At 56.2% G+C, this 27,116-nt stretch overlaps 1 protein-coding gene across 3 annotated transcripts in view; it reads left to right on the forward strand.

The window, feature by feature from the left end:
• Nucleotides 1-27,116, forward strand: part of LOC103533640 (receptor-type tyrosine-protein phosphatase V-like) — a 32,840-nt gene extending 5,724 nt beyond the window's left edge. The window contains exons 6-39 of one of the 3 annotated variants that reach the window (XM_030465544.1): nt 1,220-1,492; nt 1,818-2,078; nt 2,602-2,874; nt 3,327-3,596; nt 4,097-4,366; nt 5,459-5,731; nt 6,000-6,272; nt 6,705-6,974; nt 7,265-7,537; nt 8,813-9,085; nt 9,555-9,827; nt 11,373-11,642; nt 12,540-12,818; nt 13,038-13,172; nt 13,262-13,472; nt 13,787-13,854; nt 14,021-14,147; nt 14,440-14,487; nt 14,901-14,994; nt 15,264-15,354; nt 15,817-15,893; nt 16,708-16,842; nt 17,538-17,660; nt 18,208-18,368; nt 18,670-18,805; nt 19,326-19,405; nt 20,136-20,223; nt 20,662-20,752; nt 21,932-22,008; nt 22,378-22,512; nt 22,962-23,084; nt 23,859-24,016; nt 24,525-24,660; nt 26,617-27,116. In XM_030465544.1, the coding sequence (XP_030321404.1) occupies nt 1,220-1,492; nt 1,818-2,078; nt 2,602-2,874; nt 3,327-3,596; nt 4,097-4,366; nt 5,459-5,731; nt 6,000-6,272; nt 6,705-6,974; nt 7,265-7,537; nt 8,813-9,085; nt 9,555-9,827; nt 11,373-11,642; nt 12,540-12,818; nt 13,038-13,172; nt 13,262-13,472; nt 13,787-13,854; nt 14,021-14,147; nt 14,440-14,487; nt 14,901-14,994; nt 15,264-15,354; nt 15,817-15,893; nt 16,708-16,842; nt 17,538-17,660; nt 18,208-18,368; nt 18,670-18,805; nt 19,326-19,405; nt 20,136-20,223; nt 20,662-20,752; nt 21,932-22,008; nt 22,378-22,512; nt 22,962-23,084; nt 23,859-24,016; nt 24,525-24,660; nt 26,617-26,676 (5,885 nt within the window). In that variant the 3' untranslated portion in view covers nt 26,677-27,116. The remainder of the gene's footprint in view (nt 1-1,219; nt 1,493-1,817; nt 2,079-2,601; nt 2,875-3,326; nt 3,597-4,096; nt 4,367-5,458; nt 5,732-5,999; nt 6,273-6,704; nt 6,975-7,264; nt 7,538-8,812; nt 9,086-9,554; nt 9,828-11,372; nt 11,643-12,539; nt 12,819-13,037; nt 13,173-13,261; nt 13,473-13,786; nt 13,855-14,020; nt 14,148-14,439; nt 14,488-14,900; nt 14,995-15,263; nt 15,355-15,816; nt 15,894-16,707; nt 16,843-17,537; nt 17,661-18,207; nt 18,369-18,669; nt 18,806-19,325; nt 19,406-20,135; nt 20,224-20,661; nt 20,753-21,931; nt 22,009-22,377; nt 22,513-22,961; nt 23,085-23,858; nt 24,017-24,524; nt 24,661-26,616) is intronic. The other 2 variants (XM_030465545.1, XM_030465546.1) reach the window with 2 other exon arrangements.

The following is a 27,116-nucleotide window of genomic DNA, read 5'->3' on the forward strand; positions in this document are numbered from 1 at the left end:
CATTGTGATAGTGAGGTCAGGGATTCTCCTGGGCAACTGAATTCCTGGTGCCATCCTGTGTCTTCTCGGGATGCACTGTGCCCAGCCTGGCATCTCCCTGAGGAGATTGGAAGGGCAGCAGATCCCACTGGTTTTTGTTGCAGCTTGGCTGGGCTCTCCCGAACCTCAGGGCTGGTACCAAGGGCAGCAGAGAAAACAGGGCAAGGGGACAGCAGTTTGGCTGTTTGGAACTGGAGGTTTCCTGAGAGACGTGGATCTTTGGTCCTCTTGGGTTGCTACTGAGGATGTGTTTTGTTAGGACCTGATAACCTCATCCTGGTGGGTGTACCTGTTGTGCCAAGTGCTGTGTGAACACAGCCAGGGAAGTCAGGGTCAAAAACTGGAGGGTGATCATCCCAGAGCCCAGCTGGCTGCACCTTACAGCCTGGCTTCCTCCTCCTCCTGGCCTCAGGCTGAGAAAAGCCCTGAGAGAGGTTGATTTCCAGCACTGCACCCCTGGTTTGCTGCTGCCACCACGTCTGTAGCTCTGCAACCAGTTCTGGTCCTGGTCTTGCTCTCCCAGATGTTCCCAAAAATACCATGGGGAGGTGGAGAGGCAAAGCCTTCTGAGCAGAGCAAGACTCCTGCCAAATGTCAGGAAAGCATTGGCTCACCCCGTGTGGAGCAACAAATGATGGAGGTGCCAAGCTGCAAACTCAGGGCTGCTGTGGCCAGAGCCTTGTCCTGGCCAAGTGTACAAAGGAAGGACCTGGGTGCCACCAGCTGCCTGGTCCCTCCTCCTGCCAGCCCGAAAAGTTGGAGGCTGCTCTCTGCTGACTCTGCAGCTGGGTTTTGGAAACCCTCCACACCGCAGCTGGTTCCTTTCTGCTGTGAACTGAGGCTGACTCCAGCCCTGCTGCTGTCTGCAGCTCTGCTCTGCCCAGCTGAACAAACCTCCCTGTGCCAGATGCAGGAGCCAGGGCACCCAGCCAGGGGTTCAATCCAGGCCAGCTGCTGGGAATATCAGGGAGCTTGTGAGGGGATACAGATGGAGAAAAAGGGGACTTTCAGGAACTCCCCAACAGGGCTGCCAGCTTGGTCTGGGTTCTGCTAGACCAGGAATGGTTGTGCTAAGGAATGCCTAAGGCTGGATGTAATCCTGCAAATAAGAAAGCAGAGCATGAGGTTTAGGGACCCAGAGGACTCCATAACTTTGATGTACAATCCCGTTTCTTTCCAGACCCCCTGAGCCCTGGCAATGTCACCCTGAGCAGGACAGAGGAGCAGAGCTCCTTGCAGGCTCACTGGAGCACTCCAGAGGGAGAGAGGGACTTCTACCTGGTGACCCTGCAGGAGGGGGAACACCACGCTCCCACCAGGAACATCTCTGTCGATGGGGAGAGTGGTCACGTCACCTTCCATGGGCTGAGCCCTGGGATGCAATACTCTGTCCAGGTGACAGCAGTGGCTGGGCCTTACAGGGCATCAGCCCGGAGCACAGCAGCCTGGACAGGTTAGCAGCAAAGCCCCAGCATGGCTTCTGGAAGCAGTTTGTGCCATCTGATGGAGAGGCTGAGGGCTTCTGGCTGGTGGGATGGGATGGGATGGGATGGGATGGGATGGGATGGGGTGGGGTGGGATGGGATGGGATGGGATGGGATGGGATGGGATGGGATGGGATGGGATGGGATGGTGGGATCAGACAGGGACAGAGGTGGGGCTGGGCAGGGCAGTGACACTGAGTCTTAGGAGCAGGCTGTGGCTTCAAGAAGTGAAATCTCCTGCCCCCAGGGTTCCTAATGCACTGCCCAGGGACTGATCCCATCCTTTTCTTGCAGAGCCACTGGCACCAGCTGGGCTCAGTCTGTCCAGCCAGTGCAGCCCCTACAGCCTGCTGGCCAGCTGGGAGGAGGCAGTGGGACAGGGCTACCTGCTGACCCTCAGCCTTGGGGACCACCCTGTGAGGAACCAGTCCCTGCCCAGAGCTGTCACCAACTTCACCTATGGGGGCCTCAGCCCTGGCACCTTCTACACCCTGGAGCTCAGCACCCTGGCTGGTCCCTATGTGTCCCCACCCCGGCGTGTCAGCAACTGGACGTGTGAGTGTCCCAGCCATCCCTGCACCCACCCCCAGGGTTCCCACTGGATGGTGCCCTTCCCTGTGGTGTCCTGCCTCGGGGCATGTGCTAGCCCAGCTCTTCTGTAGCTTCATCCAATGAAAGGGCAAAAAGGTTCAGGAGGAGAGCAGAGGTGCTGCTGGATGTGTCCCAGCCTGATTTGAATCCCAGTTGCCTCTCACAAGGATCAGCAGAGCTCAGGACCCTTCTCTTCCTCCTTCCGGCCACATTCCTGTGGCATTTGCTCAGGATGCATCTGCCTTGAGCCACCTCTCCCCCATGTGCTCCATTCCATGCCACCTGTCACCTTCTCCAGGACCAGGACCAGTTTGAACCCTGTGCTGGTCCCTGCCAGACCAGTTTGTGGGTGTCAGCAGGGGTGACAGGGGCTGGGGGCTCTCTGAGGGAAGGGTCCCCAGCTCCAGCACCTTTGGGGTTGTGCTTCTGCCAGGTGACCTCAGCCTGGGTGCAGCTCTGACTCCAGATGTTTCCTTTCTTTTCCTAGATCCTTTGCCTCTGGAGCAGCTGAGCCTCAGCAACCACGGCCACAGCACCTCTCTGCAGGGCTCCTGGAGAGCAGCTCCCACTGGCAGCACTGGCTACACAGGCACCCTCTGGGAAACCAAATCCTGGGAGAGGGTCAGGGACATCCCAGTGGGGAACAACAGGACAAATGTCACCTTTGAGGACCTGATCCCTGGGCGACAGTATACACTGGAGATGGTTGCTCTGGCTGGACCCTACAGATCCCCTGTGCAGTCAGCCACAGATTGGACATGTGAGTGTGATTCTCCTACACCAGTCCCCAGCAGCTCCTCAGAAAGCTCACAAGACAAAATGAGGGCCACGTGTAGGGAACTGAGGGAACCAGGGGCAGGGATGCAGGGATGCAGACAAAGAGCAGAAGGACTAGAGCCACAGTCAGAGAAGGTTGGAAGTAAAAGGGAAGTGTCCTGTGCAGGAGAAACCCATCACTGAATAGGAAACATTTCCAAACGTGACCCCATAGGAAAGGTGGGGACCTGTTCCTGTGTTTGTTGTGGAGCAGCAGCTCAGGCTCCCTGCCCTCAGCTGGGGTTGGATATTCCAGGGCTGATTTCTGACCTTTGGGTCCCCAGCAGGGACAAGCAGTGAAGGGTGCTCAGGACAAGCAATTGCAGAACCCCACTTCTCCCATGGCAGCTCCACCACCCCATCCCCTTCACTGCCTGGATCTCTCTTCTCTCCCAGACCCTCTGGCTCCAGCTGGGGTGACCTTGGCCAACACCCGACGCCCTCTGGGACTCTCAGCCTTCTGGGACAAATCTGCTGGTGATGTGGACCAGTTCTTCCTCCAGCTCTACAGCAAGAGCCATCCAGCTCAGAGGAACATCTCAGTGGGGCCAAACACCCACAACTTCACCTTCCTGGGTCTGTCCCCTGGCATTCAGTACTTCCTGAAGGTGACAGTCCTTGCTGGCCCATACAGATCCTCATCACACTTTGCCACCGAGTGGACATGTGAGTAAGAAGTGTCCCCGAGTAAGAAGTATGCCCGAGCCCATGCAGGGACAGGGCATCCTGGCACTGCTTGCAAGACTGGCAGTGACCTGAATCAGAGCTTGTGTCCTGAGTTAGGTGCTGTGCCAGGGCTTCTGGGCCCTTTTAACCCAGCCCAGGCTTTCCTTAGACAAACTGAACCCTCTGCCTAGACCACTCATGATCCCAAAGCCAGTCTGGGACTAGTGGGAGAGGGGTGGGAGAGAGAAAGCCCAGAGACCTGGATGTGCTTGCTTCCTGTCTGTGGAGCAGAGCAGCCCAGCACGGACATGGGTGCTCTCAGTACAGCACCTGCGTGCAACAGCACCCTAGGGACATCTTGTGTGTCCCCCCAGGACAACAGGAGTGCTGGCACTCATCTGACACCGTTTCTCCTTCAGCCCAGCTCTGCAGCTCTGTCCTGGATTCTGTCTTGGATTTCCTCCACCTTCTCACAGAACTCCATGCTGTGTTTCCCTTAGATCCCCTGGCTCTGGCCAACGTCACCGTGCAGCCTGGCCGGAGACCCCAGGAGCTGCGTGTGAGCTGGGTGGAATCAGGAGGTGGCAGAGATCACTTGGTGCAGCTCTCTGTGGCCGAGTCCTTGTCCATCATCAGGAATGTGTCTGTTCCCCGTGGTGTCACCCACCTGGACCTGGGGGGGCTGGTACCGGGCTCCCGGTACCGCCTGGAGATCATTTCTCAGGCTGGGCCCCATCGCACATCCTCTCAGACAGCCATTGGCTACACGGGTAGGAACACAGCCCCTCCACCCCATCCCTATCCCTGCTTCCCAGACAAGGGAGCGAGAGGGGAGTCCCAAGGCTGTTCTGCAGGATTCCGTGTCCCTGCAGCTCTGCTGGTGCCCATCTCCTCCTCGAGGTGCTGGCTGTGGCTGTCTTTTTGGGTGGGGGTGCTGTGAGCCTGCCCCAGCCCTTTGGGACATCCATGGAGCAGCTGTGATGTGGGAGCAACCTGCTGCTCCCACCTGTCTTTAGGCAGCATGATAGGTGCAACAAAACCAAGTGCAAGCTCCTGGGCAATCCTAAGCATAATCCAGGCTGTGTGGGGAGTGGATCAAGAGCAGCCCTGAGGAGAAGGTCTCAGGGGTATTGAGAGATGAAAAGCAGGACATGAGCTGGCCAAGTGCTCTGACAGCCCAGAAACCAACCATGTCCTGGGCTGCATCACCAGGAACATGATCAGCAGGGCCAGGGAGGGGATTCTTATCCTCTGCTCTGGTGAGATCCCCCCCTGTAGTGCTGGGTCCCCAGTAGCAAAAGGACATGGAGCTACCAGAGGAGGATACAAAGATGGGCAGAGGGCTGGAGCAGCTCTGGTCCTGGAGCCAGGAGGAGAGAGTTGGGGGTGTTCAGCCTGGAGAAGAGAAGGCTGTAATGGGGAGACCTTAGAGCAGCACTTTCCAGTGCCTGAAGGGGCTGCAGGAAAGCTGGGGGGGGGACCTGAGACAAGGATGAAAGTGTGGGATGAAAAGAGTGATGGGATGAGGGGGAATGGCTTTAAACTGGAAAAGGGGAGATTTAGGTTGGATGTTAGTAAGAAATTGGTGTGAGGGTGCTGAGCCCCTAGCCCAGGTTTCCCCCAGAAGCTGTGGCTGCCCCATCCCTGGCAGTGTTGAAGGTTGGATGGGGCTTGGAGCACCCTGGGCTGGTGGGAGGTGTCCCTGCCCATGGCAGGGGGATTGGAACTGGATAGATTTAAGATCTCTTCCAACCAAAACCAGCCTGTGCTCATAGTCCCACAGCTCCCAGCTTCATTCCCAAACTGGGGTCCATCCTGAGCAGCCCAGGTTTGTTCCCCATAATGCTGTTTCTCTCCTGCAGTCCCACTACCACCTCTTTCCCTGTCTGCAAGCCCTGCCAGCACCCCTGGGGCACTGGCTGTGCACTGGGACACTCCTCTGGGGCAGAGGGATGGATACCTGCTGAGTGTGCAGAAGGAGGGCTCCTCTGCACCAGCAAGGAGCCTGGAAGCAGGGAAGGACAGCACCAATGTCACCCTGACAGAGCTGGAACCAGGAACTTGCTACCTTGTTGGGATCTGGGCAGTGGCTGGACCCGTCCATTCCCTCCCCAGGAACATCACAGGCTGCACGGGTGAGCATCTGTCCCCCCCCCACAGGTGGCTGGGGTGGAAGGATTGAGAGGACTCCAGAATGAGGTGGGGATCCAGGTTGGCACCTGGAGACAGGAGGGCACTTCCAGGTGGCACTGCTGTGCCATCATCCCTGGCCTCTTAAAGCTTCCTTGCCCTCTGTGGGTAGAAAACTTTTGCTGCTGGCTGCCTGGGGAAAGCAAGACCCCCTCTCCAGCCAGCTCAGAACTGCATCTTTTTCTCTCTGACTCTCTCTGTCTTTCCTCACAGTTCCTGCTGCACCAACAAACCTGAGCCTTACCAACCCAGGCAGCTCCTCAGAGCTTTACCTGTGCTGGAGCAAGCCCCCAGGCAGGAGGGATCACTACCGTGTTACCCTGTACAGCCTCAGCACCCCGAGCAGGAATCGGGTCCAGATCTTGAGTCCAGATGCTGAGAATATCACCTGGGCTCACTTGGAAGCAGGCAGCAGGTTTGCTGTGCAGGTCGCTGCTGTAAAAGGCTTTTTTGAAGCCTCTTCCACCAATGTCACCCAATGGACACGTGAGTTTGATGGGCTGGGCGGGACACAGACTCCAGTGTGCCCCGGAGCCTCCATCCCAGCCTTGCAGAGCACCCACCCCCACTTCCCTACCTCCAGCCCTCCCTGCTCTGCCCTGAAGCCTCTACAGAGTTGTCCCATGCTCTGTCCTCACTCCTTCCTCCACATAGAGCCCATCACCCCCACCCACCTCAAAGGCTCTGGGTGTCTCCCCTGCATGTCCAGCAGCAAACCCTGAGGATGTTGTGCTCAGAGCCACTTACACTCTCTTCCCATTTATTTGTCCCCATGCTTCTCCCTGGAAGGATCTGCAGTGGGAGCTCGGGTCCAGCACTGCCAGAGCCTGGGGAGCCACTGGCTGAAGCTGCTGGTTCCTCATCCTGAGCACCAAGGAGAGGCACCCAGAGCCTGACTGCCACCTTCTTGATTTCCAGATCCCTTGGCCCCTGCCAACCTCACCCTGGGCAGCCCCTCTGCCTCGGGGCTGGAGGTCTCCTGGGCAGCAGTAAAGGGAGAAGCAGAAGGTTTTGTGGTAGAGGTCTTTGCCACAGCCCCCATCAGCCGTGTGGGGCACGTGGTGTTGGGTAGGGATGCCAGGAGTCACCTCTTCAGGAACCTGAGCTCTGGCACCCATTACAGTGTGGCAGTGAGGGCCACAGCTGGGCCCTTCCAGACCAGTGCACCCAACCTCACCCACTGCACACGTGAGTATCCAGATGTCCCCCACCAGATCTCTGGCTCCCTTCTGGCTCCCTCTCCCCTCTGTGCCAATACCCAGTGCTCATATCCTGCTGGATACAGCACGGAGATTCTGTTCATCACCCTGTACCCATGTCTCTGGTAGCCATCTGCAGGCTCAAGGTAGCCCCAGGGAGGAGGCAATTGCCAGAGGGTCAAGGGCAAAGCGGGGCTGAGCCAACTCCTACGGCACAGGCTTGGTGCAGACGTGGAGCATCTTTTCCTCATCCCAGCCCTGACCTGTGTTTCCTCCCAGGCCCTTTGCCCCCAGCTGCTGTGCGTTTGCTGAACCAGGGACACCCCGAGATGCTGAGTGCCTCCTGGGGACCCCCGCCTGGGGGCCGAGATGGCTACACCCTGACCCTGTACCAGGCAGAGCTGGGCACCGTGGCAGCTACAGCCTCACTTGGGAGAGACACCCACAACTTCACCTTCACGGGGCTGAGCCCAGGATACAAATACACCCTGGAAGCCAGAGCTGTGGCTGGGACATACAGGGCAGCAGCACCCAACATCAGCAGCTGGACCTGTGAGTGTCCCCTGCAGAGGGGTGGGTGGGATGTGTTGGGGTGCTGGGTGGTCCTGGGGAGGGCTGGGAAGGGAGCTGCTGTCCCTGGAGCCAGGGACTGCCATGGGCATGGTGCAGCACAGAGCTGATAGTGCAGGGGCACACTCTGACCCCCTGGGCACATGGATGGGGAAGTGGGGACTTCCACAAGTCCCTGCTGATGGCACAGGGGTGGCCCAGCTGTGCCCATGCAGGGACGTTTCCCCTGCGTGTGCTGCCCCATCTCCCTGTACAGAGGAGCCACCAGGAGTGTCAGTCTCCTCCAGAAACCATCTCACCATAAAGGTTCATGAAAGAGATCAGAGCAGTACAAGAGGTTACTCTGTAGTGGTCTCAGAGGAGCAGATCTTTGCTTTGGAGATGGACTCCTCCAGCACTGCTCCCTATCCAGACAGATTTAGGGCTGGGCAGAGGATACATTATTGATAGAGGTTATGGAGGGCACTCCTAGTCAGTTTGCAGATGACCCCCAGTTGCTGAGCTGCCTGAGGGTAGGAAAACTCTGCAAAGGGATCTGGCCAGGCTGCCTGGATGGGTTGAGGACAATTGTATGAGATTCAACAAGGCTCAGGGCAGTGTCCTTCCCAGGGGTCACGTTCAATCAATGGTTCTGGGATGTGCCAGCTCTGCCCATGCAGCTGCACTCCAGTTGGGTTCTGGGGGATGTGTGTGCCTGCAGCAGTGACAAAGCTGCTCCAGGTGGGCTATGGGGGTGAGGGTGACCTCCATGAAGAAGGGTTGGCATGTGAAGGGTGAGCAGTGCTCAAGGTGTGGTGGGATGGGGGCAGAAAAAAGTGAGAAGGAATGGGCTTTTTAGGATGTCAGGTAATGGCAGGACATGGGGGAATGGATTCAAACCAGAGGAGGGAGATTTAAATTAGATGTTAGGAAGAAGTTCTTCCCTATGAGGGTGGTGAGACCCTGGCACAGGTTGCCCAGAGAGGTAGTGGAAGCCCCATCCCTGGAAGGTTTTAAGGCCAGGCTGGATGGGGCTCTGAGCAACCTGATCTGGTGGGAGGTGTCTCTGCCTATGACAGGGGGGTTAGACCTCGCTGAACTTAAAGGTCCCTTCCAACCCTGAAAATTTGATAATTCTCTGATACAAAATGTGCCAGAGGGAGTCTACAAGTCCCAGCCCTCAGGGAGCATCTGTCCTTCTGCACAACATCCCATCAGGATGTCTGTTCCCTTCTGCACTCTCTCCATTCTCTAACATCTGGTCTGGTGATTCCTCAGGCCCTTTGCCCCCAGCTGCTGTGCGTTTGCTGAGCCAGGGACACCCCGAGATGCTGAGTGCCTCCTGGGGACCCCCGCCTGGGGGCCGAGATGGCTACACCCTGACCCTGTACCAGGCAGAGCTGGGCACCGTGGCAGCTACAGCCTCACTTGGGAGAGACACCCACAATTTCACCTTCACGGGGCTGAGCCCAGGCAGCAAGTACCTGCTGGAGGTGGTGTCCCTGGCAGGCTCCTACCAGGCATCTCCAGGGAACATCAGCAACTGGACGTGTGAGTACCCTGTGCTGGGGTGCTGAAGGAATTGCTGGGCAGTCACAAAGCTGCTGGCAGCTGGCGTGGCCCTGTTGCCCTTAGTGGCAGCCCCCAAGCCCTGCCAGAACCCAGGGACAGGTCCATCTCATGGACTGCCCTCTGCCCACCCACACCACCAACTTCAGCAGCCTGGGTTCAGCTGCAGCTCCTGGGTCTGGGCTTGAGAGGAGCAGGGAGGGGAAGGCACAAGGCAGTGTTCACCATCCCCTCCCCTCCAGCTCCATCCTCACCCAGACCTGGGTGTCTTGCTCTGGTTGGAACAGGAGCAAGGACTCCACGACTCTCTGCCCAGACAGAGACTTGCAGAAGCCTGCAGGCTGGTGGATGCAGCCATGTCCTGTCCTGTGTGCTCTGTCCCCTCTGGTGACACTGCCAAGATACCTGGGCAATGTCCTTCCCTGACATCTCTCCTCTCCTGTCTCTCCAGACCCTCTGGCACCCCGTAACGTGTACATGACAAACCAGGGCTATCCCAACAGGCTGAGTGTGTCCTGGCGAGCTGAACCCCAAGGACAAGATGGTTACAGGCTCCTCCTGTACCACTCGGGGTCGGGTGCTGTGGCAGCCAATGTATCTGTGGGGAAAGGCAGCAGCAAATTCACCTTTTCTGGCCTGGCTCCAGGACACAAATACCTGCTGGAAGTGGTGTCCCTGGCAGGGCCCTATGCAGCCTCCACGGGGAACATCAGTGACTGGACAAGTGAGTGGCAAGAGCTGGAGGTCCCTGCATCATGCATGAGGCTCATCTGTCCCCAGGGGGGTTCAGGACCTGCAGGGGTAGAGACAAGGCTGGGATGGAGGAGAGCAGGGCAGGAGTGCCTTGGACAGGCTGGAAGCCATGGGGGATGTTTTTAGGAGGCAGAGCTCTATCCAGCTCCTGCCCCCAACCATGAGCTGCCTGCTCCAGGCACAAGAGAGAGGGATCCCATGGCAGTCGTGCTGCTCTGGTAGGAGAAACCCACAGCCCCCTGAGGCCTTAGAGCCAGGGGGGACAGCCCACCAAACCCACCAGCCCCTCTACCTTCCAGGCACTCCGAAAATTCCTGGCATGGAGCAGAAGGGGAGGCTGAGCTTTTTTTTTCTTTTCTTTTCTTTTCTTTTCTTTTCTTTTCTTTTTTTTTTTTTTTTTTTTTTTTTTTTTTTTTTTGAGGAATGTGGATATTGCTGATAAGCACAATAAGCACTTTCATGTGCTTGTCCCCACAGTCCCTGCACTTTGCCTGGGGAATCCAGAGGTCTCTGCTCCCACGCTCAGTTAGCGTCTGGCAGGGTGCTGGGAGTCATATGCAGAGCCCTTCAGGCAGGTTTCTAATGCAACTTGCTAATTAGCAGGAGGAAGAATCCATCTCCTCGTCCTCCTCACTCTGCATGTCCTCCAGTTGCCATTTAAAGGGTGTTGCTGGTAATGGCAGCCAGCAGCAGCAATATTATCACTGAACATAGAAAGTTTCCTTGCATGTCACCCATCCTCTGCTTGTATTCAACTTTGTTAATGAGAAGCCCAAGATGTGCACTGACAGCCCAGAAACCACCCCTGTCCTGGGCTGCATCACCAGCAGCACGACCAGCAGGGCCAGGGAGGGGATTCTCCCCCTCTGCTAAGCTCTGGTGAGCTCCCCTCCCCTGCAGTAAAGCTGGGTCCAGTTCTGGGGTCCCCAACACAAGAATGAAACAAAGCTGGTGGAGAAATTCCAGAGGAGGCCATAAATATGATCTGAGGGCTGGAGCAGCTCTGGAGCCAGAGGGAGAGCTCGGGGTGTTCAGGCTGGAGAAGAGAAGGTTCTGGGGAGACCTTAGAGCACCTTCCAGTGCCTGAAGGGGCTACAGGAAAGCTGGGGAGGGACTTGGGACAAGGGCCTGGAGGGATGGGGTGAGGAGGGACATTTCAAAATGAAAGAGGGGCAAGACCCTAGGAAAAAATTGTTGTGAAGGTGCTGAGCCCCAGGTTGCCCCCAGACGCTGTGGCTGCCCAATCCCTGGTAGTGTTGAAGGTTGGATGGGGCTGGGAGCACTCTGGGCTGGTGGGAGACGCTGTGGCTGCCCAATCCCTGGTAGTGTTGAAGGTTGGATGGGGCTGGGAGCACTCTGGGCTGGTGGGAGGTGTCCCTGACCATGGCTTAGGACTGGATGAGCTTTAAGTTCCCTTCCAACCCAAACCAGTCTGGAATTTTATGTTACACGTCTATAGGATGAAGGAGAGCACCCGCATGGCAGTAACTCTCCCCTGGTGTTTTTTTTATTCTAGCTCCTTCAGTTCCCAAAAATCTCTCTGTGGTGGCTGAAGGCAACAACACGATGCTGATCTCCTGGGTCAGTGTCTCTGGACAGCAGGATGAGTGCCAGCTGTGGCTGAGGGATCCCAGGAACCACACATTGCCCTGGAGGTTTGCCCTGGGCAGAGGGCAGAGCCAGCACCTCCTCCAGGGGCTGATTCCAGGCAGGAATTATTCTGTCTCCTTGAGCTGCGTGGCTGGGCCCTACTGGAGCAGCACCAAACCCCTGGCAGTGCCCATGGGTGGGTATGCAGGGGGTGCCCATGGGTGGGTGTGAACTATCCAGGGCATGGAGAGGGTGCAGGCTGGAAGGAAAGGGGAAGATGCCCGGGTGGCCTCAAGACTGGATCAACCCTTGAGCATCAACACAAGCATGGAAGGTTTTTGTGGCTTGAAGATAAGGAAAGCCAGCAAGGTGAACTCTGATAGCCACTGGTTCCCTATGCTAGCTCTTATCCCAGATAATTCCCATCACCTCATGGACTGGGTCCCTGGGAAGCAAAGCAGACCCTGCAGAGATCTCCTTTGCTCTCTCCTCTGCTCAAGCCCTGACTCTTTCACTTTTCCTGTGGCCCCTGGCACAGAATGCTGCCAGGCTGTAGATGTCATAGAATCATAGAATCATAGAATCCTTGGGGTTGGAAGGGACCTCGAAAGATCATCTAGTCCAACCCCCCCTGCCAGAGCAGGGCCACCTAGAGCACTTCGCATAGGAACGTGTCCAGGCGGGTTTTGAATGTCTCCAGTGAAGGAGACTCCACGACCCCCCTGGGCAGCCTGTTCCAGGGCTCTGTCACCCTCACAGTAAAAAAATTTTTTCGAATATTCAACTTGAACCTCCTGTGCTCCAATTTACACCCATTACCCCTTGTCCTATCACTGGTCACCACTGAGAAAAGCCTAACTCCATCTCCCTGACACTCACCCCTTACATATTTGAAAACATTGATGAGGTCACCCCTCAGTCTCCTTTTCTCCAAACTAAAGAGACCCAGCTCCCTCAGCCCTAATGTCCATCCCTGCTTCTCTCTTATTGAGCTTGGGACAGGCAGCAGGGGACCAGTGTGGCTCTGGGCATGGGCTGAGGTTGGGGTTTCTCTGATCCAATAAGTTCAGAACCTGCTGTGTCTTCTTTGCAGAGCCAAACCCTGTGGAGAATGTGCAATGCCTGCCGGGGTCGAGGAGCATTTACTTGAACTGGAGCAGCTCTCCTGGAGATGTGGAGGCTTATGAGGTCGTGACAAAGAGAGTTTCTGATGGAGCTCCCAGTTCCAAGTTTGTCATGAGTGTCCCTGTGAATCAGGCCAGCCTGGAGGGGCTGGGGCCAAACTCATCCTACCAAATCCTTGTCAGCACAGTGGGCATGAACACAATGAGGAGCCAGGCTGTTACTCTGCTCTGCAGCACAACAGTGGAGGGTAAGTCCTCTTCTTTCTCACAACCTTGCCACAGACCCCAGGAGGAGACACCCAGTGTTGCTAATTAGACCAAGGGACTCTTTCAAATGCCCCATGTGGTTCTGCAGTGAGGTCAGGGCTCTGGGCAGTGATGCTGGGACCAGTCACAGCCTGAGCAATGTGTGGTGGGTCTATGGGGGCAGGGACACACTAACAGCCTGTCCTTGCTGGTTCTTCTAGCTTTGCCTCCACCCCTGCGAGAAGACATATTCCAGGTGGAGGCCAGCTCCACAGTGATCATTTCATCTGACCTGTTCAGTGAGGAGAATGGCCAGATTGAGTATTATGGTGTCATTGCCACCACCAATGAGTCATGTAAGTGCCCAGCTCATCCCAATGGCTCCCTGGAGGCCAGAGGGTCCCACTTTGGGACTGCTACTGTCACCTTGTGCATTCCTCTTCAGTGTTGAGACCCACCCAGGAAATTGTGTCCAGCACATGGTATGACCACTATTATGGGACAGAGGATTCCTACCTGGCTGTGCTGATCCCAAATCCCTTCCACCCAAGCCCCAGGAGCTTGCCTGAAACCTGGCGAGTGCCAGTGGGAACAGAGGAATGTGGCCAGTCCCGGGCAACCTGCAATGGGAAGCTGAAAGCCAACGAGCAGTACAGGTGAGAGAGGTCAACATCCAGAGGGAAAGAGGCTGGAGGAGAAAAGGGACTGCACATGGGGCAAGGTCCTCCCCATTTGTGCTTTCTGAATGTTTTCTCACATTGTGAAACAAATTTGTCCAAGAAAAGGGAGGAAAGATTTACTACATTTACTACAGATTTCCTAAAACCCTCCCCAGAAAATCATCTGCTTCCAATGCAGCGTTTCAGAACAGAAGCAGCTGTGCTGGTTCTCTGCATCTTCCTGCTGCAGGCTGTGTGAGGGCTGTGCTGAGCCCAGCTTGGCCCTGACATCAGGATTTGCTTTGCCCCAGGTTCAGCATTGCTGCCTTCACCAAATACGACCCAGTAGCCCCTGCAGTGACTTTCACCATGTTCTCAGGTAAGATGGAAAACCATCCCTGCCTTCTTGGGTACATTTGAGATAACCAACAACCTGACAATGGCAAGTCAGAAGATCATAGGCTATACTAAAAATAATAATTAGAGGAAATAAAGCTATTTACTGACTCCTGCTTTTGTCTCTTCTCTCTATTTTTTTATCCCAGCTGCTGGATCTGGTGCAGACACAGCTCCACTCTCAATGCCAGTAATCACGGGAATCATCATAGGGTTTCTCTTGACACCTGCAGCTATTTTTGCTTTGGTCTACTGGAAACAGCTCAGAGCAAAGAGGTGAGGATGAGCCATCTCTTCCATGACAAACCCAACCTTCAGTGCCAGGCCAGGAGGACGAGCAGTGAAATCTCCAAAGAGATTTAGGCAAACCAGGGCATCTGTTAGTGGAGTTGTTCCTGAGAAGCACAGAAGCAAAAGGCAGAGGGGAAAGAGGAGCTGCCTGTGTGGAGTTGATCCCCCAGCTCCACTGGGATGCTTGATGTGAGCTCCTGGGAGCCAGCAGTACCCACTGCACTCACACCATCCACCCCTGTAGGGAAGAGTAACAGCTCCCATGCTTTGATTCTAGAACCCAGAAGAGCAGCTTGCCACAAGAAATGGTCACCTACAGCTTGAGGTGAGTGGCAGAGTCTTCCCCCTCTCCCTGGCCCCACTGCAGGTCCCAAACTCTTTCACCTGCTTCCTTTCTTGTGCTTTGACTCAGGAAAATCCAACTCTGTCTCCTCGAGTTATTTTTTAAATATTAAATTATTTTTTAAATCTTTCCCATGTGCAGTATTCACTGCCCAGCTCCATTCCAAGGAAATGCATTGTCCACACCTCCTCTGCAAGGCTTCTGAAGGAGAATTATCCTCAGCATCCTGAAATCCCTTCCCAAATCTTAACAGTGCTCCCTTGGACCCACTTCCCTGGGCAATGACCTGGGCTATAAACCCCCCACCTGTGTGTGTGGAGGTCTCAAGGCCAGGTTGCCTTGGTCTGCAAGCCATGCTAAGGGCAATGTTTTCCTCTGGATTCCATTCCATGCAGAAACATCCATCGACCAATTCCTGTGCAGAACTTCAAGCAGTACTATGAGATGAAGGCAGCAAATGCAAACCAGGCTTTTTTCCAGGAATTTGAGGTAAGATAAGACTCCTGCTGAAGAGGACACTCTCTAGGTAGCTCATGCCTCAGCTGTCAGACAGACACAAACCCTGCTGTTGGGAAAGGCCCTGGGAAAAGCCACTTCTGGCTCAGGGTTCACAAGTCCTGCCAAGGGGGAAGCAGGGCAGTTCCCTGTGCATGGGACACCCCCTTGTCCCACCAGCCAGAGCCACTGACCATGAGCAAGGTGTTGGGTTGGCCAGGAGCTCTCCGAAGAGACATTTGTGCTTCTCCCCTCTCCTACAGGAGCTGAAGGAAGTTGGGAAGGAGCAGCCAAAGGTGGAGGCCAAGCTACCAGCAAATGTCTCCAAGAACAGATACCCCCATGTGCTGCCCTGTAAGTGTTGTCTCCTCTCTCATTCCCCAGAACCCAGGGTGGGAGCTCATGCTTGCAGTGGACAGAGATGGGCAAACCTGGCACTGCTGCAGGGGTCACCTGGCTCCTCTCCTGGGAGAAGAATTTGCCTTGAAATGTGCCTCAGTTTCCATTTTTCTGCTGGAGACTCGAGGCTTGAGGGTTGAGCCAGGGCTGAGCCATCATCCTCAGCTCTTCCAGGAGGGTGTGCCCAGCTCAGGGATGATCCCAACTGGAGACCAGAGAGGGGTCATGAGTGTTCCATGGCTTCTCTGATGAATCCCATGAGAGCAGTTCTGCTTCCTTACACCACTGCTGCAGGCAGTGCTCCCCCCTCCACGGCTGGTGCCTGTCTGGAGCTTCTGGGTCTTCTCCCATTGTGTTTCTTGGGTGTAGAGGAGATGACCACAGCTATGGGGGTCACTTGTGCATGGTCCCTTTCAGATGATCACTCCCGGGTCAAGCTGAGCCAACAAGGGGAGGACCCACACTCAGACTACATCAATGCCAACTTCATGCCTGTGAGTGCCTTCCTGCCCTTCCCCACGGGGACAGGGCCATGGGCACCATCAGAGAAACCTGGGATGGATTCAGGCTCTGAGGGCTACTGGGCAAGAGCTGCCACTGAAGGCACAGCTGACACAGCCTGGAAGAAACTGGGTGTCAGGTGGAGAAGTGGAGGTGCCCTTAACAGGGGTTGGTGTAGCTGGTCCAGTGGCAAGTGCTGTGAGCACAGAGGTGTGAGTGTGAGGAGAGTGGCAAAGCTTCCTGATTGCTTCTTGGGGACTGTCCTCTTTCCCATCTTCTCCCAGCTCACTGCCCTCTCTGTCTGCCTGCTCTTTTTTCTTCTGCTCTGTGCAGCTGCATTTGAACAACCCTGGAGCTGTGCCCACATCCCCCAGCTGGGAGGTTGTCCCAGGTAACCAGCAGGGCACACAGCATGCACGGGGGGGTGTCTGGAGCTCTGTGTCAAAGGGACTAAGGGGAAGAAGCAGCCTGAGGCCCTGCATGCTCTCACCCTGCCTTCAACCATGCCCAAGGAGAACAAGAAAGCCCCAGATCTGTCTTTCCCTGGTCAGGCTGAATGAGGAACTGCTCGGAGGGAAGCAGCAGGGGTCATGACTTTATTCCACAGATGTAGAGAGCACATGCTGGGAGGCACATGCTGCCTGTGAGCTCAGCTCCTTCTGAGGTCAGCTGCCTGAGAACTGTTCCCATGTGAGCTGAAGGCAAAGGGCATTTTTCCCTCCACTAAAAGAGCAGAGAAGGCACCAACCGTGTCCTGGAGCAGGACCCACCTGCCTCAGCAACCCTTCTGTCTGCCTCTTCCTTTAGGGCTATACATCCCAGCAGGAGTTCATTGCCACCCAGGGGCCCCTGAAGAAAACCATCGAGGATTTCTGGAGGCTGGTGTGGGAGCAGAACGTCTGCAACATCATCATGCTGACAGTGTGCATGGAGAACGGGAGGGTAGGTCAGCAGCACCAGGGTACCCAGCCCCAGCCAAGCCCAAGGGGTGGAAGCTGAGCCCCAGGGTGGCTCTGGGGCCTCTGGCAGCTGGGGGACACGGGCAGTTTGGGGAACACGGGCAGTTTGGGGGACACAGGCAGTTTGGAGGACACGGGCAGTTTGGAAGACACACAAGCTGATGTGTTACATCCTAGCATTAGTTCGGGGTAGGAAGGGGAAGAAGTGGAGCTTAGGGACATGGATGCTGGTAAGACAGGTCCCTTGTCCAACCTGCTGCTCCAAGCACACGTCTGTAGTGCAGGTTGCTCAGTGCCTGAGCCAAGGGAGCTCTGTGCATCTGCAAGGATGAAGACCCTGCAGATGCTCTCAGTCCTCAAATATTCCTGCAGCATCTGAAATGAACACTTGCCTCTGGGTGAGACACCTCACATGGGCTGTTCCTCCAGTCTCCAGGGATGACGAGACCCACACAGGTTGTTTTCTCTGGAGGAAGCTGAGAGCCAAATGAGGGGAAGGGGAAGCACTGTGCAGAGCTTCTGTTGGGAAGGGGAAGCCTCTGCCTCTGCTCCCCAAGATGTGTCCTGGCTCCTTGCAGAGCTGCTGCTCTCCAGAGTCTCCCTGGGAGCCAGGAGGTCACTCAATGGGACCTGGGCCCTCAATGGCCTCACTGGAATTGTGTCCTACCTGTGTTCTAGGTTCTTTGTGATCATTACTGGCCATCTGAAGCTGCCCCAGTCTCCTATGGGCAGGTCCAGGTCCATCTGCTGAGGCAAAGCAGCTCCGAGGAGTGGACGATGCGGGAGTTCAGACTGTGGCACGTGAGGACCCACGAGGCTGGGGACACCTGTCAGGGGCTGGGGACACCAGTTAAGGGCTGGGGACACCTGTCAGAGGTTGGGGATATCTGTCAAGGGCTGGGGGTTTGCATGGGATGCAGTGGCATTCTCCTTGGTGATGGGTGGTGGTTTCCTTTCCCTCCCATTAGTGGGCTTCACCACACCCCAGTCCCCAGAGGAGCAGCCTGTCACCTCAGGCTTGGTGCCACAGAAGTGTCCAACATGGCTCATCCCTAATGTCCACCCTTGCTCTCTCCTCTCCACACTCTGTGCACTGACACACAGCTCCAAGGACACGTTCCCTGCAGCTGGGGGCTCCTCCCTCCCAGCTCTGTGTCCCTCAGCATCACAGGGGCTTTGGGGGAGGACAGAGGAGCAGGAGTCACCGGGCAGTGCACTGAGTCTGGAACTGACTGTTCCCTGAGCCAGGCTGGATGTCCCCAAGTGCCCAGGTGCTCCAGGGCTGTGGGATGTCCCTGCCCGCACCAGCACACTGATCACCAGCTTTCCCCGCTCCCCCCCCCCGCAGGAGGGTCTGCAGGCAGAGAGAATCGTGTCCCACCTGCACTACACAGCCTGGCCTGACCATGGAGTCCCAGAGTCGACGACTTCCATTCTGACCTTCAGGGACTTGGTCCGGGAGCACATCCAGAGCTCTAGGAATGCAGGACCAACCCTTGTGCACTGCAGGCAAGGATCTGCTCGGGGCAGGGCACGGGGAGGGACACAAGCATCCCATTTGTGCAGCAACTGGGAGGGGAAGCAGCACCCAGAGTGGGGCCGTGGGGTCTCCTGCCTGGGTGGGATTCCAGGGCTGGTCCCAGGGGCTGGGGCAGCTGGAGGTGGTCAGCACCAAGCATGGCTGCTCAGCCCCATGCCATGCCAGTATTCCAGGATGCTTGACCCAATGCAGCATCTGAGCCACGTCCAGCAGCAGGAGGGCAGCCCCTTGGGTCAGGCAATGTTTAACCCTTGCTGTCTCTGCTCTCAGTGCTGGGGTGGGCCGTACTGGCACCTTCATTGCCCTGGACCAGCTACTGCAGCAGATGAAGCAGGAGAAGGTGGTGGACATGTTTGGTGTTGTTTACACCTTGAGGATGAGCCGTTATCTGATGATTCAGACATTGGTGAGACCTCTGCTCCTTCTTCACCCAGCCCCCTACTCCCTGGTGTAAAGGTGAGCAGGGCTGGCCAGCCCGAGCTCCTCCAGGCTGGTCCCTAACCTGACACCCCCATGTCACTGTGCTGCTCAAATCTGCAGCTCAAGTAGAGTGGGAATTGCTCAGCTGTGTGAGGGTCTCCAGCAGCAGAAAGTCTCAGAACCCTCCCAGGAGGTTCAGAAACACCCCAGAGCACCTAGGAACAGGATCAGAGCCTTTGCAGGCAATTCTTAACCCACACTGTGGCCTGTGCTGCTCCACAACCTAATATTGCCAGTAGTCAGGGCTGGGACAAGGGGTCAGCATTTCCCTTCAGGACAGACAAACAGACAGACCCAGAGGAGGTATCTTGGGCTCTGAGACTGAATTAGCCAGGATCTTTTGGGCATGAATGTAGGAAAACATCTGCCCCTTAGTCAGTGCCCTGCCCACCCTCTGCTGCTGCTGCTGCAATGGGGCTCTACCTCTCTCTCTTTTTGCCTTCCAGTCCCAGTATATTTTCCTGCACAGCTGTATCCTGGAGAAGATCCTGGAGGAACCCCTCCTGGGTTTATCAGAGACAGAGACGTAAGGGTCTGCTATGTTTTTCCTGCCTCTCTACCCACCCTGACCTGCAGTCCCTCCAGGCAGCAGCCAGGATCCTGACACCCTGGCTCCAGGAGAGACGGATGAGGAATCCCAGCCAGCAATCCCACCCTGTGTTCTCAGGGGGAGGGCAGCCCAGGGCCAGTGGTTCCCTGCAGCATGGGGACCCCAGAACTAGGTGTGAGCCACTGGGGGGTCCTGGGGGGGCACAATCTCCTTTCTTCCAGTGTGGCAGCCTCCTGGGCTATGCCAATGCCAGAGCTGCAGAGTTGTCCCAGGGAAGGCATTTCCATCAGCCCTGGATTCCCAACCTGCAGGGATAGGTTCAGGCTGGATGGGCTCATGGCAGCTGGGTGGCCTTGGGATGTCCCTTCCAATGGAGACCAAGAGGAGGGAGCAGGGTCAGGCTGGGCATGGCTTTGCTCCCCTACCTCACTGTCTCTGAGGCTACATCTTGAGGCCCCCTTCCTATCCTTATGGTCAAATTGTCTCCTCCCTGGTGCAGAGCAGGACGCCCTTGTCCTTGCTGCATCCTGGGCTCTGCCACACCTGAGACCTGTGTTTGTTTAGGGGATAAGAGGCTGGGGATCTGCAAGGCCCCTGGTGTTTGAGGGGTGCAGGTCTGCTCCAGCCCTGTCCTCACACCGCATCCACAGCCTGGATGCTGCTGGTTCTGCTCCACCTCACTCTTACCCCCAGTTTCTCTCCCCAGGTCCTGCCCCATCCCACTGAAAACCTTTGCTCAGCACTATGCCCAGAAAGCAGCCAAGGCCCACGTGGGCTTCCTGAGGGAATACGAGGTGAGACCTGTGCTGGGCAGGGTGCAGGGGGGGCTGCCACAGCCCCATGCCCTGGGGGGACCTGGGGATGGATTGGTCCTGGTCAGGCACACCCATGCAAAGCCTCAGTGGGTCCATGTCCCAGTTCCCACCTGCCTGGCTGGCCTGGCAGTGTCCCCTCTCCATTGCAGCCCAGGCACAGAGCTCCTGCACTGATCCGGGTCTGTCCCTGACCCACTCCCTCCCAGACACCACACAGGGAAGGGACCACCTGGGCACCATTCTCCTCCAGAGATGCAGCCTCTGGCAGGATGTAGCAGAGCTGGCAGCACACCCCCAGGAGTGACCATGTAGCTGTGACCATGTAGCTGTGACCACCCCTCTGCTGAGTCCAGGAGTCCCCAGTCCCCCCTTGCTCCTCCTGCTCACTGCTTTCTCCACTCTCTTTCACTCTGGCAGAACCTTCTAGAGGTTGTGAAGAAAGAAGCCAGCTCTGCAACACCATCTTCAGGCAACCCGCAGGCACGGCCCTCTGCGAGCATCCTCCCATGTAAGTGCTGGGACATCTCCCATCCTCTTCCTCCACCTGTCTGGAGCCAAGCAGGAGTGGGGCTGGTGCTCCACGGGATGAGAAGATATTCTGACACTGCAGTGACTCCACCAGAAGATTACCAAGGTGTTTCAAGGATGGAGCAAATGATGTAAGGGACCCACTGGGTGTCTTGATTCAGCCTGGAGAAGAGAAGGCAAAGGGGAGATCTTATTGCTGTCTTCAACTGCCTGCTGGGAGGGTACAGAGAAAATGTAGAATATTTCCAGATGAAAGGACAAGAGGCAACTGGGATGATTTGGAAGGGTAATCCAAATCCGGTATAATGAAAAATTAATTCCCCTGAAGGTGGGCAAGCACTGGAACAGGGGACCAGAGCTCCTGCATCTTTGCAGATACACAGATCTCAGTTGGCTCAGACACGGAGCAATCTTACAGGTTGCTGTAACATTAGAGGTACATGCTTGGAGCAGAAGGGAGGGATAGAATCCTATATTTTGGGATCAGCATCCATGAGAACAGCAGAATTGCAGAGGGGAGCAGCTTTGCAGAGAACTGGTGAATGGGGTATTGGATTTGTGCTCCTGTGTGAAGTCCAGCAGACAGTCTGCAGAAGCTGTTTGGGCACAGGACTGCCCTGGATCCCTCCACCTCCTGCGTATTTAGAAACGTAGAATCATGGAGTGGTTTTAGTTGGAAAAGACCTTTAAGATCATTTCATCCAACCAGTAACCTAACTATGGAGTCAGTTGCTGAACCCTGTCCATCAGCACTCCAGCTGCACAGTTTTGAAATCCCTCCAGGGATGGTGGGATCCCTCCAGCCACCTCCCTCTGCAGCCTGGGCCAGGGTTCCGTACCCATTTCTGTGAAGTGTTTCCTAAGATCCAACCTAAACCTCCCCTGGCACAACTTGAGCCCAAAAGTTCCTCTTGTCCCATCCCTTGTTCCTTGGGAGCAGAGCCTGACCCCCCCTGGCTCCAACCTCCTCTCAGGGGGTTGCAGAGAACCTCCTCTGCTCCAGGATCAGCACCCCCAGGGCCCTCAGGTGCTCCTGGGCAGAGCTGAGCTCCAGACCCTTCCCCAGGTCTGTTTCCCTTCCGTGTCCTTCTTATCACGCGGGGCCCAAAAGTGACCCCAGGATTCGAGGTGCATCCTGACTTTGCCATCCCTTTTGCAGATGATCGCTCCAGGGTCAAGTTTTCTCTGCTGGAACAGGGCCCTTTTTCAGGTCTCCTGCAGGTGTGGCGTGTCCCAGTGAGTTTCTGTCCCCACTCTGCCCTGGGTCCCACAGGCGATGCTCCTCTTCCACTCCATGTCCCTGTTCCCTCCTGCTGGTCCCTGCCCTGCTCCCCTGGTCATTGTCACACTGTGTGGACAATGGGAACTGTGGGGATGATGTGTGTCTTCCCTCACCTTCCACACTTCCCTCCCTTGGTGCTTTTTCTTCTCTGCCTCCTGACCTGCTTCCCTTCCCTTCCCTTCCCTTCCCTTCCCTTCCCTTCCCTTCCCTTCCCTTCCCTTCCCTTCCCTTCCCTTCCCTTCCCTTCCCTTCCCTTCCTCTTTTGCAGCTGCTTGGGGTGATGGGGTCCCTGGGCCACAGTCACGTTCTCATTCCCCATCCAGGGCTGCAGCTCCAGCAGAGAGTATCTGGTTGTCCAAGGGCCTGACAAGTTTACCATGGAGGACTTCTGGACCCTGGTGTGGGAACAGGACGTTCACACCATCCTAACACTTGTCCCATGGCAGGAGAAGGGACAGGTAAGGAGCTGGGTCTGCCTGAGCCACTGCAGAGAGGGGGCTGTTGGGTGGAGTTGGGAGCTGGGATAGAACTTTAACTCTTTCATCCTGTCTCCTGGGCACAGAGCCAGCTTAAATAAACCTTTCAAACTCTCACATCTTGTCATGGGAGACAGGTTCTGTCTGCCCAGCAAGCAGCCCATGGCCCTGGACTTTTCAAGCTGCATCTCCGTGGCACCCCAGGACAGAAGCTCCAGAGTTTTCTGAGTAGATTCCCAGTACCAGGCTGCTTTGTGTCACCAGGGAACCTGTCTGCCATCTGCTGCTGCTACCCAAACATGCCCATGGATTTGTTAGGGGATGAAATAGCATGGAGTGATGTCAGGGGGATGCTCTTGGTCCTGCCCTATCACAGACTCCTAAGGTGGTGACAATTGTCAACCTGAAACCAAACTTACTGTTCCTCACAGGTCCCAAGTGAAGTGTGCTGGCCCCTGGCAGGTGACACTCTATGCACAAAGATGCTGACCATCCAGTGTGGCACAGAGAAGCTTGTCTCTGGGTGGAGGTGGATCCAGCTCAAAATTAAGCATGTATGTGTGTTGATGGGGCTGGCCTGGGATGTTCTTCACTGCTAGCAAACAGGTCTGTAGGGGCAAGGGCTGAAAGGGCTGTGGAGACTTCTCTGAGCTGCCACAAATGCAGGAGAGGAAGCCAGATTGCAGCATCCAGAACATTTGCTGAGTGAACACAGCAGATGCACGGGAGAGGCTTCCCCCACCCTTTGCTGATAAGGGCTTTCTGACCTCCTTTGAAAAGGCCCATGCAGTTCTCAGTCTCCTTCTGAAGGGGCAGGTGTGGTGTGGAGGGTGCCAGGGGCACCCTAACCCCTGTGGGGGGGGTCAGGCATTGCCCCAGCAGAGGCTGCCTGGGCAGCTTTACAGAAAAAAGCTTTGCCAACAAGAAAGCTGGGGAGGGACTTTTTAGGATGTCAGGTAGTGATAGGACATGGGGGAATGGACTCTAATGAGGGGAGGGGAGATTTAGATGAGATATTAGGAAGAAGTTCTTCCCCATGAGGGTGGTGAGACCCTGGCACAGGTTGCCCAGAGAGGTGGTGGAAGCCCCATCCTTGGAAGCTTTTAAGGCCAGGCTGGATGGGGCTCTGAGCAGCCTGATCTGGTGGGAGGCAGGCAGGGGGATTGGACTTGGCTGATCTTAAAGGTCTCTTCCAACCCTGAAAATTCTAGATTTTATGGCTAAGGGAGATGTGAGCTATAGGCAAGGACCGGAGACCTTGGACTCCTCCACATCCAAACTTCCCCATCCCGCCCCAGCAGCCATGTCAACTCTTTCTGTCCCAGCAGGAGAAGAAAGCAAAGGAGAGGCAGGTACAGCAGTTCCTGTACACACTCTGGAGCAGCAAGAAGCAGCCCAATGCCCAGAGCCTGGTGGAACTCCTGACTGCTGCCAGGCGGTGCCTGCCCCAGCGGAAGCGAGCGGCTCCTCTCCTGCTGCACTCCAGGTTCATCACCTTCCTACCCCACCATGAGCACCTCCTGGAGCTCATCCCTGCCCCTTGGCATGGCCACCAGCAAGCCTGTGCCCTCCACCCAGGACCCCAAGGTTATGGGGGAGGCAGGGGAGCACTGAGCTCTGCTCAATGCATGGAGCAGACAGGGCTGGGCCAGGGACAGTCGTGGGTGGAGCAGGATGAGGTGCCCAGGACACCCCTGGGCTGATTCCCAGGATCCTGGATCAGATCTGATGTCTCCATCAGCCTGCAGCTGGGGAGGGCTCACCATCCCCCAGGAGCCAACACTGGGTGGGCTGGATCTTCAGGCTCCTTCCATGGGCACTCTGGGGTCCCAGTCCCCTGGTCAGCAGAAATGTCCCTGGTGCCCTGACCAGTGCTCACAGACGTCTGTCCCCACCATACTCACTTGCTGTATGATTTTCTCATGGGGCTTTTGACTTAGGCTGGTTTAGCTCAGTCTGGTGTGGTACCAGTGACCCTCCCTTGTCCCTTGCAGTGGTGGCATGACCCAAATGGGGACACTGATTTCCCTGGACTGCCTGTTGCACCAGATGAAAGCTGAGAGAGTTGTGGATGTCTACAGGGTGACCCTCCAGCTAACAAGAAGCTGCTGTCTCATGACCCCAAGTCTGGTAGGTGGGAAGGAGGAAGGGTCAGGCAGAACAGAACTTCAGTGCTGAGCTGCCTGGACCTGGCATCATCCCTGCTGCTGCTGCCACCTGGGAGCCTATGCAGGCTTTTATTCCATTCTTCCTCCCCACCCTGGGCTCTGCCACCCACTGAGAGCTCCGGGCACCGCCTTTTGAAGGGGAAGAGTGTGCTAGCTCCTCAGTTCTGGAGTTAAAATGAAGTTCAGTTCCACAGGAGCTCGTGATAAAGTCAGGGCACTGCTCCCATCCTGCCCTGCCAGCAGGAAGCTCCATGACAAATCTGCAGCCTCTGGAGATGGCAGTCAGGCTGTTCCCAGGATCTGCTGCCTGTCCCCTTGTCTGGGGCCTTTTCCTGCCACTTCCCTGCCAGGGGCTCCCTGGGACACTCTGCCCCACAGCCCAGCCCAGCCCGACCCCCGGGTGGTACTGATGGGTGATGGGGGCTCAGATGCCCCCTGGCCTAAGGTTCCATTTGCTGCCACCACTCAATGAGCTGATGGAGCACCCTTGGAAACCCTCCCAAAGATCCCTCCAGGGCTTCCCAGCTGTGGAGCTGCCCACAAGCAGCTAATTACATTCTTAATGAATGTGAACCCTGTGTGTGGTGTGAGCCACTGCCCCTGCTCCAGAGCTCCTTTGTCTTCCACCAGTGGTCCTGCCGAGAACACACAAAGTGCCCATAAAGTGCCAGTCAAAAGCCACTGGGCCACTGAGGGGGGGGGGACAGCTGCCACCCCACCTTGCCCCTAGCAATGGTGGCTCTGGTCCCATCACTGCCTCCAGCATCCTGCATCCCAGGGGAGCCAGCAGGACCCCCTTAGCTCTGGGGGGGCCACAACACTGTCAGGATGGGGCATCAGATTTTTTTTTTTTTTTTTTTTTTTTTTTGGGGGGGGGGGGTGAGTTAGTAACCAAATCAAGAAGGAAGATGAACCTTTGAGGAACTGTCCATGGATAACCAGTGGGGATTTGAGCAACCCCAGCACAAGGTGTGTCCCTGGGGATGTCCCTGGGGATCAGGGCAAGGGCTGAGTATGTCTGGGCTCGACTCAGCCCTGCTGTCACTCTGAGCTTTCACTCTGGATTTCCCAACACAGAGTGTGTTTCTGTTTTCCCAACAGAGTGTGTTGAAAAACACACTCTGGTGACCTGAACCTGCAGCCATTGTGTGATCTGTGGTTTTCCCAGCCTTTGGTGGAGCTAAACCCACTTCCAGCAGGGGAGGAGGCTCCTCGTGACTTGCAGCTCAGCCAGCACATTGCTGAGCCGCTTGGACGCCCCTCTGTCGGGTCCCTAATCCCCCCATCCTTGCTCCCATGTGATTTCAACCCACAGCATGTTCAGCTTTACTCCTGGAGTACAGCCTCACCTTTCTCACTTCTTGCCTTTCCTGGGGCCAGCCCCAGGTGTTTTGTAGCCCAACATCCTTTAGGAGCAGCTTGTGGCATTGGAGTAGAACCTCATATCAAATCCACAATGGATTTGGGACCTCTGGATCCATATTTGGTATGGATGGATCATTTTGGTGATCTTAAAAACTCAGGTTGCCCCCAGAAGCTGTGGCTGCCCCATCCCTGGCAGTGCTGAAGGTTGGATGGGGCTTGGAGCACCCTGGGCTCTGGGAGGTGTCCCTGACCATGGAATGGGGTTGGAACTGGATGGGCTTTAACATCTCTTCCAACCCAAACCAGTCTGGGATTGTGGGATGAAGCAGGAGGAAGCAATCATGGTGTAACTACAGCTCCAGGCCTGATTCTTCCTCTCTGGGCAACTCTGATAACACAGGACAAATTTGAACCACTTGGGACAGCAAATGCTGCTCTGCCATCTATCACCGTTAGTTAATTAGGTCCTTTTAAGGCTAATTGCAGGGGGAGTCCTGCAACAGGGAGGTCTCTGTCAGAAACCTAATTCCAGCCTCCCCTTTTTCTCTTGCAGGACCAGTACATGTTCCTGTACACCTGCATCCGGGACATCATCACTCAGAAACAGCCCTGACACTGCTCTACACCTCCTGGCACTCTGCAGGCTCCTGCCCAGAGCCAGGAGCTGGACTGAGAGCACCACAGATCTTCTGGCACAGACCAAGCCCAGAGGGGACCTGTCCCAGCACTGCCAAGGAGTCCCACAGGGCATAGATGGTGACTCCTGAGCAGTGGGGCAATGGCTGTCCTGCCTGACACTACTGCCACCCTTCTGTCCATCCCCTGCTTTGGCTGTCTCCTGGGATTCCCGGTGCCTGGAAGTCTTGCAGGATGCAGTGCCAGCTGTGGGGGCTCTGCCCTGCCTTGCCCCATGGCCCAGAAGGGGCAGCTCTGGGCTGACTGAAGTTTGGCAGTGGGCACCAGACAGTGGGCACCATCACCATCTCTGTGTGCCCGTGGGTGTGCTGAGGGCACAGAGACTGGTGTGGGCAGTGTGGTGGGAGCTGGCTGATG

This window comes from Calypte anna, chromosome 26 (assembly GCF_003957555.1).
Source record: "Calypte anna isolate BGI_N300 chromosome 26, bCalAnn1_v1.p, whole genome shotgun sequence".
Taxonomy (NCBI): Eukaryota; Metazoa; Chordata; class Aves; order Apodiformes; family Trochilidae; genus Calypte; species Calypte anna.